This window comes from Diadema antillarum, unplaced genomic scaffold (genome assembly GCF_040938485.1).
Source record: "Diadema antillarum isolate AM-2024a unplaced genomic scaffold, OU_Dant_1.0 seq00001321_RagTag, whole genome shotgun sequence".
NCBI lineage: Eukaryota > Metazoa > Echinodermata > Echinoidea > Diadematoida > Diadematidae > Diadema > Diadema antillarum.
The window spans coordinates 575,657-591,358 of record NW_027272092.1 but is presented as its reverse complement, the minus strand read 5'-3'; the positions used below and the strand labels follow the sequence as shown (position 1 = coordinate 591,358).

General features: G+C 37.7%; 1 protein-coding gene across 4 annotated transcripts in view; it reads right to left on the bottom strand.

Moving 5' to 3' along the window:
- LOC139708246 (uncharacterized) overlaps positions 1 to 15,702 on the bottom strand; it is a 118,517-nt gene that overhangs the window by 70,137 nt on the left and 32,678 nt on the right. For all 4 annotated transcript variants that reach the window (XM_071620217.1, XM_071620219.1, XM_071620218.1 and 1 more), the window contains exons 3-4: positions 10,665 to 10,741; positions 759 to 893 (exon numbers count right to left, since the gene is read on the bottom strand). In XM_071620217.1, coding sequence (XP_071476318.1) covers positions 759 to 893; positions 10,665 to 10,741 — 212 coding nt within the window. The remainder of the gene's footprint in view (positions 1 to 758; positions 894 to 10,664; positions 10,742 to 15,702) is intronic.

Sequence of the window (15,702 nt, the reverse complement as noted above, 5' to 3'; positions counted from 1 at the left end):
GTATCCAAAATTTCTGTCAATACTAGTGGCTTGAAAGGGTCTGTGAATAAAGAAAGAAAGAAAGAAAGAAAGAAAGAAAAGACCAAGACCAAGACCACCTAGTATCTATTTCAGTGTGTACGAGTATTAAACTGACCATGAACCTGCATATGACATCAACATTGCAATTGTGAAGTTCATGCACACTCACATGAAGAGGTAATTTTCAGCTCCCAAAATGACAGTGTACAGTGTATGTGTGGAGCAATCTTTCATTTTGTGCATGCACCAAGGTGGCCGGGCTCGTGTCTGCTCAAGGTCTCGCAGGGAGCACGTCGGACAGATTCAAAGTGTGAAAACTGGTGCATGGATGCACATAAACATCTAATTTCAGTTTCCCAGTCAACGTGTGACTCGCAAGAATTTCTTGTTTACAATGGCTCATACCAATGTCATAACACAAATGGTCAGAGCACAGAGAATCGTACATCAAAATAGAATCATTCGGTGTACACACAGCAAGGAGTATTATAGACATACATTTAAAACTCAAACAAGAACAAGAACAGGTTCTCCAGGATCAAGGAAAAAAGTTGGAAATATCCAAATACATGCTGTATACCATTTCACTGCAATATCATGTCACCATCATGCAAAACCTTTGTTTTCCTGTGAAAAGAACTTGATATACAAATGTAGCCTATAAATACAATCAATGAGTGATAATGGTTATCCAGACTGGAACATCTTTCAAATTTGGCCCCATGGCCAGTACCTACCCTTCCCTGCTCGAACTCGTTGCAGGCCATGACAATGATCGTTGCATTACTCTCCCACAGCATACGCCAAAAGTCGACGACAGTGTGCGGGAGTGGTCCCTGTGCGGCCAGATATGCATGGTCACTGTTGACACCCTGTACATAACAATAAAGTGTGACATATAAAGTCAAAAATAAAAACATTGGGAGTGGAAAGACTTTTCTACCCGATTGCCATACATGACCAAGAAAAACATGTAAGAAGCGACACTTACTACAAAAATAAAATGTCTCTGTTCACACAAAATGTTCTCCTGCTAAATCTAGCATGAATCACACCACAAACAAGCATAAAATTCAGGAAAACATTTCATAGCTAGATTCTAGATTCGAAAGATTCACCTTCACAATAGATGTTCCACAACAAGTACTTTCAAACCTTTGGAGCATTGAGATATTCAGGGGTGACTCAACAGGGGTGCGCTCAAAAGCACATTTGTCAGCTGTGGTCTGGAGGATGGTGTTTTGAATCAAAATTTTGATCAATTCTGTCAGAGCATTTTGTTGTCTCAATATTTTAACTTGCAAAACACATTCAGAGAAGTAGAACTTTACTTTAAAACCCATTATGTATTTCCGATATAAACATATGATGCACTTTTCAGACATATATGTATATTATGTGTGACTGCATGTAGCTGTACGGTTGTACACTGTACATGTATAGGATTACCTGGTGATGCACATGACTTGTATACTATTGCATATAAAAGTATGCAGTGTCATGTGCCATCTACAAAATTTTGTGTGTATGAAATTTCTGTCACTTTCATGTCAAGAATGCAACATTAGTTTGCTTTTTATTATTTACATCTGCCATTTCTGGCACAATTTTTATCTTGTATGCCTTGTCAAACATAAAGTTTCATGTGCACAATTTGTGTAAATGAGCCAAAATGTTGATACATGAAAATCATGTCTATAATCTACAAAAGGAAATAATACCGGTAACGCTAAGGATATGACTGATAAACTGACAGAGATCTACAACACACATATTTTATAGTTCATCTTGCAAGCAATTCGACAGTGACAAAAATTTTCACAAAACCTTAATGAAATGCTTACAATTGTAGTCTGTTTCTTCTGATACAAAACCATGTTATCATACAGCTCTGTTCTGAACTGAAATGCACCCATGGAAAAAAAAAAAGAATCATTACAGATACCGGTAGGTCTTTCTTTTTAAAAGCTAATCCTGCAAATTGCTTACATTCATTCAAAGACAAGAAACCACAACATGCTAATAACCACAATACAGTAAATTTCAGCCTGTGACAATATGACTGACTTGAATTGTTTCATGGACGTGGACCGCACCAGCGTAATTAGCACAGGATGCTGAAACAAGGACTCTGGTGGATGTCGTCGGGAAATGATACATTTGCTTTATTGTACATGTACATAATTTGTACTATGTGTATGACATACTGTGCAGCAGAGCTCCCATGATGGCTCATTGAGGAAGTGCTTGAGCATTCTTGCTGATGATGTCACAGCGGCGGTGACATTCACACGAGACTAGCCAAACATTGGACAATGACCTTTCTCTTAGAATGGCGTTTCTCTTGAAATGACCCGTCTCTTGGAATGACTCCACAGCCTGTCCTGTATGGTGAGGGTTGCGATCTGAATGAGCTTTCAGACAGATTGCTTTGTCACTATCACACGCTCTCTTTCCAGCCTTGAATTCTCAGATTGTACTACAACTACATGTACAAACACACACAGTTTTTACAACACATGGCTCACTTGTATAATGAATGAGCCAAACATTCTGTGCATATCATATAGAAGATTAATAATATCTATTCTTATTGCAAAGGATGTCCAGACCAGTATATTTTCCTTCAAATGCATGTTAGTGGTAATGACATAGTACATCACAGTATGTGACAACACTAGAACTTTAACAATGAGCACACATTTACACTTGTCTACTTTAATATAAATGCCATGAGAAGTTTGCCATACAATGTACAGTACCTGTGTAAAAATTGTAGTTTTATCACAAAACAAGTTATTTTTCCTTTTTAACTGAAGTTACAAACAGGCCTGGACTTCATCCCTTTCAGAAAATGTGGGGAAAGAGATGTTCTAGACTATAATAGACTATTATTATTATTATTATTATTATTATTATTATTATTATTATTATTATTATTATTATCATCATCATCACCATTATTGATATCAATATCATTATTTCTATTATCATTATCCTCATCCTCATCATCCTCTTATCATTATCATTATTATTATTATTCTATAAGTCAAGACTTTAAATTATGAACAAAGCACATTGTGTAAATAAGAAATTGCTCATAACTGCAGAATGAACTAACAAACAGAGGAGCACAAAAACAGTTTGATAATCACATGACCATACATGGCTCTTATTCTCGGGTGACTGTGACTACTGGAACCCCTGTGTCGCTGATTGACAATCAACTTGTCATATCATTCTTAATAGTTTATCTGATTTGCTTGAAATACTCATTTATCAGATCTTTTTGTTTAACTGCTTTGTCAAAAATAACTTTTTCGTTGGCTGAAATTTTACCTTGATAAGAAAAACCCAACAAAAACAATAGTAGCTATTGATACAATAAAGTCTTCGCACACAGTCTTTATTATGTAATGCAATCATACGGCTTCATTTCCCATCATCATTCATCATTCCCTATCTAAATGTAGAACTATAAAGCTTTAATAAGTTTTGTTCATACATATTATACTTTTGCTTGATGGTCTTTTTTACTTGTATCAGAGCATTATAAATATATGCATATTTTTAAAGGGACAGTGCAGTACTGGTTGAGGTGGGGACTCATGTTTTGAACATTCCTTAGTAAGATAATGAGAAACCTCTTATGAAATATGAAAGAGCATGTAATTTTAACAAGGATTCAACGTTTATTTGATGAAAATTGGTTTACAAATGGCTGAGATAAAAAAAGAGATTATGATAAAAGGCGACAGGCCACGCCTTTTATTAGGATCTCTTTGTTTCACCTTGTTTTTGGATATCTCAGCCATTTTAAAACCGATTTTCATCAAATAAACTTTTGATACCCATAGAATTGGATGCTCTTTGACATCTCATAGAGTGGTTTCTGAATATCTCGCAAAACGTTAAAAGCTAAATCCTCACCTCGACCAGAACTCTACGCACCCTTTAATAGTGAACGCAAATCTGTACAACCTTTCCAAAGATATGTAATGCCTGTGTTTGCGGAATCCAGCAATGAATGATGAAATTAACAGCAAAGGGGATTAAAATGTAAGAAGAAAAAAAAATCACAACCAAAGAATAACACATAGTCTTGTTTTACCTCATATACAGCAGAATATGTATTGTAAATCATGCTTGTATTATGGTTGGCTTCAAGAAAAGCTTGAAGGGAAACACTCATTTATAACATGAGCTCGTGGTGCTGACTTGCCTGCAGTGACCTCATAGAGGGGGAGGGAAGTATTAGGGTGTCAAAAAAATACAGTTTTTATTCAAGTCTGGTAGTTTATTATTAACATTTCAATGAACATGTAGGTGAAACTTTTTTTCTGGTTGCTATTGTGCATGTCATTTCGGGGAGCTAATCCTTGCATTCTAAATCAGGCTCAAAGTGGGTTAAAATTAGCACAGCTTTGCCATGGCAGCAGGATATGTATGCAAGTCGTCCCCCGATTGACGTCAGGGACTGGAAGACGTAGCGCTCCTCACGCAGTCTTGGCCCAACAAGGAGAGCTGAAACCAGGGAGCCCCAAGACCACGACCACTTTACAACTTCTCTGACTTCACAAGATCATTTCCAGGGGTGGTTATAGCTTCCCATTTCTTAGGTAACCACCTGTGACTGCCTTTAAAAGAGCCCAAACCACACTGACATTTTTTTCCTTCTGTTTTTTTTATCAACAGCAATCTGAGCTCTTTCTTCAATCTTTTCTTCTTTTTTTTCAACTACACTCAAACAACAGATATCCTCCTACAATGTAGCCAAGCAAAATGTATTCTGACAACAATTCTCACAAATTTTACTCATTCCAAGAAAAAAACAACAACACAGTTTCAACATTTTGCTAGAAAACACATTGGCTAATCATTCGACCATATATGTATTAAAAATGATGTGCATTCAAATGAAACTTCAAAAAGATATCAAAACACACCTTAATATGATTATCAAAATGCAGATACACTGTAAACTTTTACAACAAATACCAACATTAAAACAACCAAGCTGCTTTATTTTCATTTTTTTTAATAATTTGCAAATTAAGTGCTGTTTTAGAAAAAAAAAAGTATAACGTATCTTTTGAAACAAACCTGAAATATTGGAATGTGATTACCGTGCATGTGTTTCATTACACATGTGGGTGGGTGCGCATGTGTGGAACTGTAAAACGAACCCCAGCACGAACACATGATTACTGACAGTCACACTCAACAATGGGGAAAAATATTCATTTGCTGCTAGGGAGTCTGTTTCATTGTGAAGTTAATGACAATGCAAACTTTATAACACAAATAATGTACAGCTCTGAATGCATCAGAACAAATAGCATGCATAAGGAAACTCGGGAATTGTTTAACCCGTGCGATGCAGCCAATTGGGTTTAGACTACACGTACAGTATATTCCATGGTAACCGCACACACACTATTCCTTCTGATGAACGAAAAGACGTATGTGTATTTGTTTTATAGGACAGTGGACAAATTTTTGCCAGAATCTGTCATTTTAATCATATTTCCTACAATTACTGATGCTTGGCGAATTTACTAGATGCATTTCCTTTTGGCCTGACATCAAATCAAATATATATAGACACTGTACAGTGCTTTTCTCCAGTGATCACAATGATTATTTATATCCACTGTGCTGCCAGTAAAAATTGATGGGCGGCCTTTGACTAATAAGACTACAGGATTTTCATGACCTGTTCTATATCAAAGTACATCTGTAAATGGGAGTTTCTGTATGTATCAACTGAGCAACAAGCTTTCACATGAGGTGTACAAGCATAACACACAGCTGTTGAATACTATATGATTTAAAAGTGCAATTATATTGTTTAACACTAACAGTAGTAAAGGCAAAGTCCTTCATAGAACGAAGCTCCCATGTCAAGCAGTTTCCATATCATACATTACAATATGAAACATGTTTGCAGTACGTGGGCCAATTCGTACACATAGAGTATATAATATGGCCTGCTGAGCTTTTATTTGATGATCATCTCACTGTTCAGTGATTGTGCCAATGTTGACACAAGATATAAATTGATAAAAGGAATGGATTATATTGTCTGTTGCAAGCATTAAATGTTGTCATTATTCCAATCCATGAAAGAGCCATAATACTGATGAGAAAAAAATCCAATGCTCTGCTCTTTCAGTGTATTCACTACACAACTTTGCAACTCTATGCTAAACCATTCTTTTCTATAAAATTCTCATGCTTGTTCTGCTTTATTCTTACAACAGGCCTCAAATTCCATTTGATTTGGGTCATGGCCACTTTGGCCTTGACTCTCGATTTTTTTTTTCTTTTTTTTTTTTTTGAGGAGGAACCAGGACGAGTTAGGAGAGCACCAAGGCCAAAATTGGTCTACCACATTTTTCCCCTACTTTTTACTGATGATTTGATAATCGATTTGTAAAATGATTGTTGATTGTCGCCATTTGGTAAGTATTTTTCATTTCATGAACTAAATTTATCATTTTTTCACAGTTTCAATGTAACAATAATAATTCATATTTTATTACACATGTACATACAGCTGTACATGTATGTTACTCCACAAATCAGTCATTTGGCTGCCATGGCAGTTTGTGCATGAATAAACCAGAACAAATTGAACTGAATTGGATTTGGCACTGATTTGACACTGTACAGGGTGTATTACATGCGTAATATCTTGAAATACATGTACAAGTGTACCATGGGAAATGTGATATTTTGGACCACATTCTGGAAGTAAAATATATGGGTATGTATGTGACAGAGTAGATCTATGAAAAGGAGGAGAAAGTTTCTATTTTTGTCTTAACTCTTATTGGATTTTCTGGTTAAGCTGTTACTTTTACCACCAAAAAAGGGTAATGACCAGTACAGCGGCCTTAAAACCCATTGAATTTTGAAGGGGCTACGTGCCCCATTGTTGAGACATCATGACCATTTATTGTCTCAGTATAATTTGAGTCCTGTAATGAGGTCTATTGAAGGAAGTAATAAGAAAACAAGGATGCATCAACCGGAGGATGTTTCTCGACTTTGCCTTCGCCTTCTTCTTCTTCTTCTTCTTACACTCACAGGAGAAAAAGGGGTAAACAGTTAACTTGAGGATATGAACATTACACCTTGATGTTATCACTGTGTGGGTAGTTTTTCTTCCCTAGACACTTTTTTCATTATAAGTGACAATTTCCTAATCTGGATCCTTTTCAGACCGCCTCTGTTTTTGTTTCGTGGAGGGCTCACGCACATTGAATTTTTGGCAAATTTCAGCACAGATTGTCACCCAAGCATGTTATGACTAATCTTGGCTATGAATAGCTACAATTGCAGCAATCATCAACGAGTGAAGATCCTGTAATCGGGGCATGACAAAATGACTGAACTACAAACTTCTTGCACAATGGAAAATGCAGTGCAAGGTCAGCCGCGACCCAGCTGAATTGTCTCCAGAATAAACACTGCTATCTGCTTGGCTGATACGATGTGCCATGTATACGTTACAAAGGGAGGTAAAGTTCCGCATAATCATAATATTTGACAAGAATTTGGTAAACTGTTGGAAGACTTTGCTGTAGTATATCAGCTCATATCAGAGAAGACAACGGTCTCAGGGCTGCCAACATTGGAAACTAGTTGAGAGCGAGACTCCCATAGGCCAATGCTATAATTTAGGAGTCAAAATGAGTGAGATAAAAAGAAATGCATGCAAGTGAAATAAAGTTTTAGAGTGAGAAAGGACCAAAATGAGTGAGTCTCACTCTCAATGAGTGAGAGTTGGCAGCCCTGCGGTCTGTACCTACAAATGTAGCCATTGTAGCATGTTAAAAGTCATCAGCATTGATATCTTGCTTGGTAAATGTGCAATTAACCTCATTACTTTTTAAATCATAAGGTCCACTTGCAAAGTTGCTCATTCATATTGGTATTACTACATGTAGTAGTAAATGTAAATGAACATGGTCTTCAGATGGTCTGTATAGATTTAACCTCACAAGAAGGTTGATCCATCACTTCCTAGTAACCCTACATAAGAATTTACGCTCCCTAAATTAACAATCACAACAAGTGGACTAGGAATGAGTACTGTATGGATACACATTTTATGGAGAGTTCTCCTTTCAAATTATTGCAATGAGTGAGGTACTTTTCAACTATTCCTAAAGGCTTGCTGTGTCTCAAAACTTGGAATACTGTTTGTATACATTTTAAACTTGCTGCTATGACAGGCAAGTCCTTTAATGGTAAGCACATATACATGGAGATGGTAAACTTGTGCATTAATCTAAAGCTGCGTTTACACCATGTTCCCAGCAGCCATGGCAGCCCCATTCGCCCTAAACGTAGATCGCCGTGGGTAGATGAGACATTCTCCAGTTTTCTCCTGTTTTCCCCAGGCTTTGCGTTCTAGTCTTTTTCTGTCCAGTCCTCGCCCTGGTGAACTACTAGTACAGATATCAGACGCTGTTCTCACGGCGTCTGGTCAGGCTATGCTATCATTATTTTCCGTCATGTCCCACTACAGACTGCCTCCAAGTTTTGTTACAGCCTATTGCCCGCTGTCGAGATTCACTGTGTTCACCCCGTTTTATCCTGAAATACAAGATTCCTCATTAGCACCAGGACTGCTGTGGTAAAATTTTTGACAGTTTACAAATCTGGCACCGCATCCATGGCAATCACAGCCTGTCACATTTTCCTATACTATCTCATCGCATTGTTTCACGTCCATCCCGCTTTGTCCATGGTGGCCTGAAACGTGGCTGCATGCTGTGGTTGTGGGAACATGGTATAAATGCAGCATAATGCAGCCCCAGTTTTGTGAAACCACAATTTCCAATGGGGTTCTTTAGCAACTGAAGATTCCATACATAATTGCCTATTGTTCCCTCAAAGGTACAGCAATAATACTCTCATAGAATTTGGACATCCTTCAAATGCAAAATTGCTCTATTATTTTTGTTTACGTTACAAACCATATGTTCATTTGAAAGGCTATTAAGGTTTAATCAAGAGACTTGTGTGTCACAGAAATACAGTTAACTGACATACTTTTGTTGACCTTTGACCTCTTTAAAATGGAGTACAAATTTGTAATTATTCTGTATTCTATATGAAAACTACAATGGGAAAACAATAAAAATGGTAAAGAATAAAACTACATTAAAAAAAAGTGTACTGGCAGTTTGAGGCATTTGGGGAAATATTAAGACAGGCGGTTTCGGATGCTCGGTTACTAATGGGTTAAAGAGACATTACCGTAAAGTTCCGTGTATAAGACGCACCCGTGTATAAGACACACCCCTACTTTCGGACCTAAAATATAAAAAAAAAAAAAATCCACGCAAATATTGCGTGTGTCATACATATTATTTCAGCTCAAAATTTCCCTAGAATGCAGCATGTATTTGCTCTATTTTTCGTTTCCTATTATACTTTCTTTTAACGGTATTCATCGGACATCGGCAAAATATGGAAGACGCAAAATGCGAGACTTGTCTCGGTACTCACTTGCTATTGTTTCGCCTTTCAATCATGGTACATGTGTCATGCATATCGTACTCATGAGTGTACAGTACGATCTTTGCTGTCATACATAGCAGAGGGTACGTGTCTTGCATATTGACGCATGTCAGACTGGAAGGTTCATTACGAAAAATAAGAAAAACATCAACAAGTGTAGCAGAGGGATCATACGGCGAGACGTACGGTGCGTACGTTAATTACACTCACTGTTGTTTTGCCCGGAGGGATTGCCAGTAACATGTGTGTACCATGCTTGTATGCACAGTGCTAGCCTTTTGCAAAAGGCAGCTCGCTATAATTTCAGCACACGCACACAGAGAGCAATGGACTTGCATGCACAGCGCGCAACGGGCAAGCGCGCTATGATCCGCTCGCTGTGTGCACGCGTGTCCATTGCAAAAGCCTCTCTGCTGCAGCTGCTGCCTTTGCCAAAGGCTTGCTAGCTAGCTAGCTAGCTAGCTACAGTGTAGCTATGCTATCCTAGCTGGCATCGTGAAATGAAGAGCAAACGCATGGTTCACACATCGTTCATATTTAAGGTGACATAGTGTCGATCCTACTCCGTATTTTACAGCTTTTGTCTATGGCCATATTGATACTAGTACATTGATAAGTTTTACGGTATCAGTAATTTAGTAATAATACCTGTACATCGCATATTCCAGCTACTAGGTTGGCTGTTGGTAGCTTGGTAGACTGACATCGGTAGCATACAGCAGTTGTCTATGGCCAGATTGATACATCGTTACTGCACAAGGCCGATCGTAAGTTTATCTCGTATTTGCAGCTTTTGTGTGCGTCCAGATTCAAAGATCGCCCATTTATCCGTAAGTTTAAGTGATTGCTTACCTTCCAAACGTCGATGGGCATACATGGTCCCAAGTTGGCCTTATAAAATTGGGTGTACATGACAGATTTTTTTTTCCGTGATTCGACTGTACCCGTGTATACGACGCACCCCCGATTTTCAATGTTTTCCGACGAAAAAATAGTGCGTCTTATACACGGAACTTTACGGTACATTTGCACATTTACAAACAATGCACTGCCCAAACATTTTGAACACAAATTACACGTGTAAGTAGCCTTTTGGCAAACTTTACCTTGAGGTAATTTGCATTGATGTAGTCTGAACCTTCCTGCCCATCACACGTACTCAGGATATATCTGGAGTGGTCGACTGAGAGCAGTGAGAAACAGAAAATAGAGAAGCAATGATGATAATGACAGTACAAAAAGAAATTGACATAGTCATTTAATCAAACACAAAAATACAATGCCACTGTTAGTACTGTTAAAGGGGCATTCCGGACGATTTTCATAATTTCACATTATGTAGTACATAAATCAACAGCTCCATGTATAGATCCGTGGAATTTATTGTGGTCCTTGAGCAGAGAAACCAATAAATTGAAAATCTTAAACAAATTACACTGAACAGTGATGATGACATCAGAGCCTCATATATTTCAGAAATGTAGCAGTGTCATTCCACTGCAATACCGCTTGCTCAACAAGTTCACTTGTGAAAAATCCATGCATATCCTCTTCTTTTGTTCTGCTTCCTTGAACCTGAACTCATGCATTCTTATGGTGAGGCTGTCATGTCATCATCCTTGTTCATTGTAATTCATTATAAATTTTGAAAACATTCTCATTACTTATCCCAATCACTATAAATTCTGAAACTCTGTACTCAGTTTGACTAATCTATAGTTGTTCGAATGTAAAAGTCTGAAAATCATCCGGAGGTCCCCTTTAAAGGGGATCATGGCAAGTAACCGATCAGTGGGAATCAGTGGGAATGCTGGGGGATGATTGTTCTAATCCTTGTGGGATTCATTTAAGAGTACATTATGTGTGAAAATTATTTGCTTCAGAATGGTCTCATATTTAAGTAATGTGCAGTTCAATGTTTCCATGTTAGCATGCCTGTACAATGTCGGGGTGTTAGTTAACACCCCGTTAACGATCGCCCCGTCACTGTACAGGCATTTCTTGAATATGAGACCATTCTGAAGCAAATAATTTTCACTCAATAATAGATAATGTACTCTTAAATGAATCCAACAAGGATTGGAACAATCATCCCCCAGCATTCCCACTGATCAGTTACTAACTATCCCCTTTTACCCTTACAAGTTACTATGTACACTGTCAAACAGGCCCAGCAGTCAACCACCTAGAAGGCCTATACACTATACAATGTTCAAGGCAACATCAACAGTATCAGTATTCACTGGTGTTTAGGCTGCAATGCCAGATAAGCTGTACATCCCGAATTTAGCGATGAAAAAAACAAACAAACAAAGCAAACAGGTACAATGCACATGTACATGACACAAGTGCTACATAATATACTGCTTATGGTCAGTGGTTCTTTAAAGAAGAGCCTAAATATGTGCATTTAATACCAGTACATAATTTATACATTCACATAGTGTATACCAGGTACGCGGTTATTTTCGCGAGGGTTCTATTTTCGCGAATTTTGCGAGCTTCGGGCTGATCGCGAAATTAAAAACACGCGAAAATATTACCCCGTCATACCTTATGTACCAGGTACAAATCGATGACAAAATGCATCCAACGCTAGCCAGACCAACGCGGCTGTTACACCGGCCAGTAGTACGTACACACACTCCTACTAGTACGTACACTACGGGGCTGCGGACTGTAGCATTTAGGATCACGACAGGGTAGAATCGTGGACAATGTACCAACTTGATATCAAACAATTTCTTCAATGTGAATACTTACCAGTAAAGTTAAAGTATTGACAACATGGTTCGTGCAACGTTTGGTTCTGCCAATAGTCCTTTTCCGTTCAAATTGATGAATTAATGTGACTCGGTCGAGAGGAATCTGGGAGAGCTTGAGAGCCACGCTGAATTGACGGCCAGCGCATGTGCCCACATCACATGCGCACAAATTACAGATTTGTGTGAGTATGCGCTGGCCGTCAATTCAGTGTAGCTCTCCCAAGTTCCTCTAGACCGAGTCACATTAAGTCATCAATTCGAACAGAAAGGGACTAGTGGCAGGATCAAAAGTTGCACGAACCCTCTTTTCAATACTTCATCTTTACAAGTAAGTCTTCAAATAAAACAAATTTTCGATTTTAAGTTGATATTTGTCCGTGATATTCCCTTGTCATGATCCTGAATGCTACAGTCCGCTGCCCCATTATACGCTATGCAAACGGGGCTGCTGGTCGCAGTTATGTGCTACGTTTGCCTATGCGAACGAACACTGGCTCGACGTGGTTGGGTGAGGCCAAGGGATGCATGTAAAACTTTCGCTAGCGCTAGCGCAGCTCTGAAAATTTGTCATCTACATCTATATTTGTTGCAACATTTGGTACAGGTACTTGAATGCCATGTGTGAGTGTTTCACTGCAAGTTCCCGTAATTGTTTCATTTTATAAATCTTCTTCTGTGTCTTTTCTATTGTCATGTTTGGGAAGTCACAATGCAAATGGAAAAACGTTACGAGTACGTTGGCAAGTGTTTGAACGTGTTTCTCGGGCTTGGCAGTAGACCCTACTACTAACGTTACTAGTATCAATCGCGAATTTAACAACACGCGAAAATGCCACTGATACCGCGATTCGCAAAAATATCTGTATGTGAAAATATTGGCGTATACAGTATCTTACACATTGCTTGGCATCAATTCTGCCAGGAGACACTGCCATCATACCAAGCTTTCTTGTATGGCCATGGGATTAAGACATCTGTCTGTATTGAGACAAAGTCATCTTATCCCACGAGAGGGATACTGCAGATATGCTGCTGTCATCAAAGGCAAGTTTGCCCCATCAGCATATTACTGCACAAACAGCTGTCATTAAATGATTGGCATTCCATTCATACGTGTATGGTCATACGACCCGGCCTGAACACATATCGGCCCTGCTGTTCAGACTGAGTCGCCATGGCAACAAATCCCAAAGCTTCTTTGGAACTTGCATCATGAGTGTGGGGCTCTATCTGGAGTGAAATGTTATCACAACACCAGAGTATACAACTGTACATGAACTTGTGCACATAAGACAGGATAAACCTTGAAACAATTTTATTTTCTTATTTCCTCGTAAGCTTATACATTGGAATATGGAGACTTTCAGTTTCAAGTGAATATCATATCACAGAAGTCTCAAGGAAATGAGTTCACCATGCACATCACATGTAGGCACTACAGTGTACAAGTGTATGTACTTGTACACTGTAGGTTGCATTCACACTTACGGTATTTTAAGCAAAAAAGAAAAATTACAGATAAATAAAAAATAAAAAATAAAACTAACAAAAACAAAACCATACGAAATATGCCCACTTTTACAGTGGGCCTGACAACTGTGCACCTTGGCATGGGTGTTATTCAACCCATCTCTATCACAGCAATAGCTATTGGCAGTATTGCTAACAGCAACCACTCAAGCATTATGAAACCCCATTACCTACTATGCATACAAATGATAATGGTAATTACTTTAATATTCATCATTATAGTTTATCTAAAACTAAACAGTGAGTACCATTCAGAGCCCATGGATCAATTTTCCTTGTGAACCCTGTCAAATACAAGTACATATAAACTCTATTTATACATACACACTGTACATGGTCGTGTCCAATTATTGCAAAATCCTTTAAAAAAAAACATTTTACATGAAAAAATATACAAAAGTTTTGTAACTATATCAAGTACAGCTCAAAACATGATTACGTAGATAGAAGAAGACAAAGGAAACAAAAAGGAAAAAGAAAAAATATATAAAGCATTTTGGAGAGTTTGTTTGCAAAAACTGACAAACTTTTGTCCATTTTTACAGATTTTGAAATGCGGTCTCTGTCATAAAGTACACAATAATACCTTTAAATGATATTGGTCACTATGTATAAAGGTACATTTTTGAAGTTATGGTCAAAAGAAGCAAAAATTTTCTGATTATTCTCTTTATTTTTCTTGACCTCTAATCGCAAATATCTCCATTTGGCAATTGAAATATGGACTTATCGGTTTTTGCCAACAAACTCTTCAAATGGAATCAAAGCACAATTCCAAGACAAATAAAAATACATCAATAAGGAAATTTCATGCAATATATACCAGGAAACAATCAACATTAACACATAATATGTGAAACAGGATACTCTAAATTGCCCATTGAAAGGTAAAACTGATACTTATATCTAATTTGTTATTCAAATTTGTCTCTCATACTCACAAATCTCTCAAGGAAGTGGGATATTTCAATGAAATTTGGAAGCTGGAAGACAGCAACATTTAGGCCTACATTGTATATTACAACTGTATATCCATACATGTATAGGAATGTGGGGATAGTTTTGAAATGGTGTGGGTAAAGAAAAATGATACACTACATAGGGCAAGACAGGGCACATCTAATTTAAAAGTGTGATTTCTGACACATAATATCTGTCACATGACAGAAATAGGATAGGCCTGGACCATTCAGAACTTTGTATAAAATGCATTGTATGGCGATGCAGAACCAGAAATGGACATGTTTTTCTGACAATGTACACGTACAGTACCTACAGGTGTACCAATGGAAGCCTATAGATACAAATACACTGTACGCACAGTTCTCCATATATTAAAAAGAATTTGCCATATTTTCCAGGTAGAGCAGATCACCTGCCTCATGAAGGGCATTAAGGAACAAATGTTTTCTGAGTGTACATGCACAGTTTCATGTACTGGTGTAGTTGAACATGTACACTAGAATGTGTGCAGTGGTAGAGTTACAATGTGTTGAGGAAATGTGTACCTCACTCTACACATGGACATTCATCGCTCGTTTAATAATTAATTAATTCACCTGTTTCTGTCAAAAGCGTCACAAAAGCATTTTACACGTTCCATCCTGCATTGATCTTATCATCACCACTGACAACTAGCCTGAATAAAATCAAGACGGCACTTTGAGAAATCTAAAAACTACATGCGCACAAGATAGTAATTCTCTCAAATCAAGAAAAATGCATTTAAGTGTACAGTTGTATGTAGTGTACATTGAGAAATTATCGCTCAAATATTTTAAAGGACAAGTTCACCTTCATATACATGTGGATTGAGTGAATGCAACAATATTAGTAGAACACATCAGTG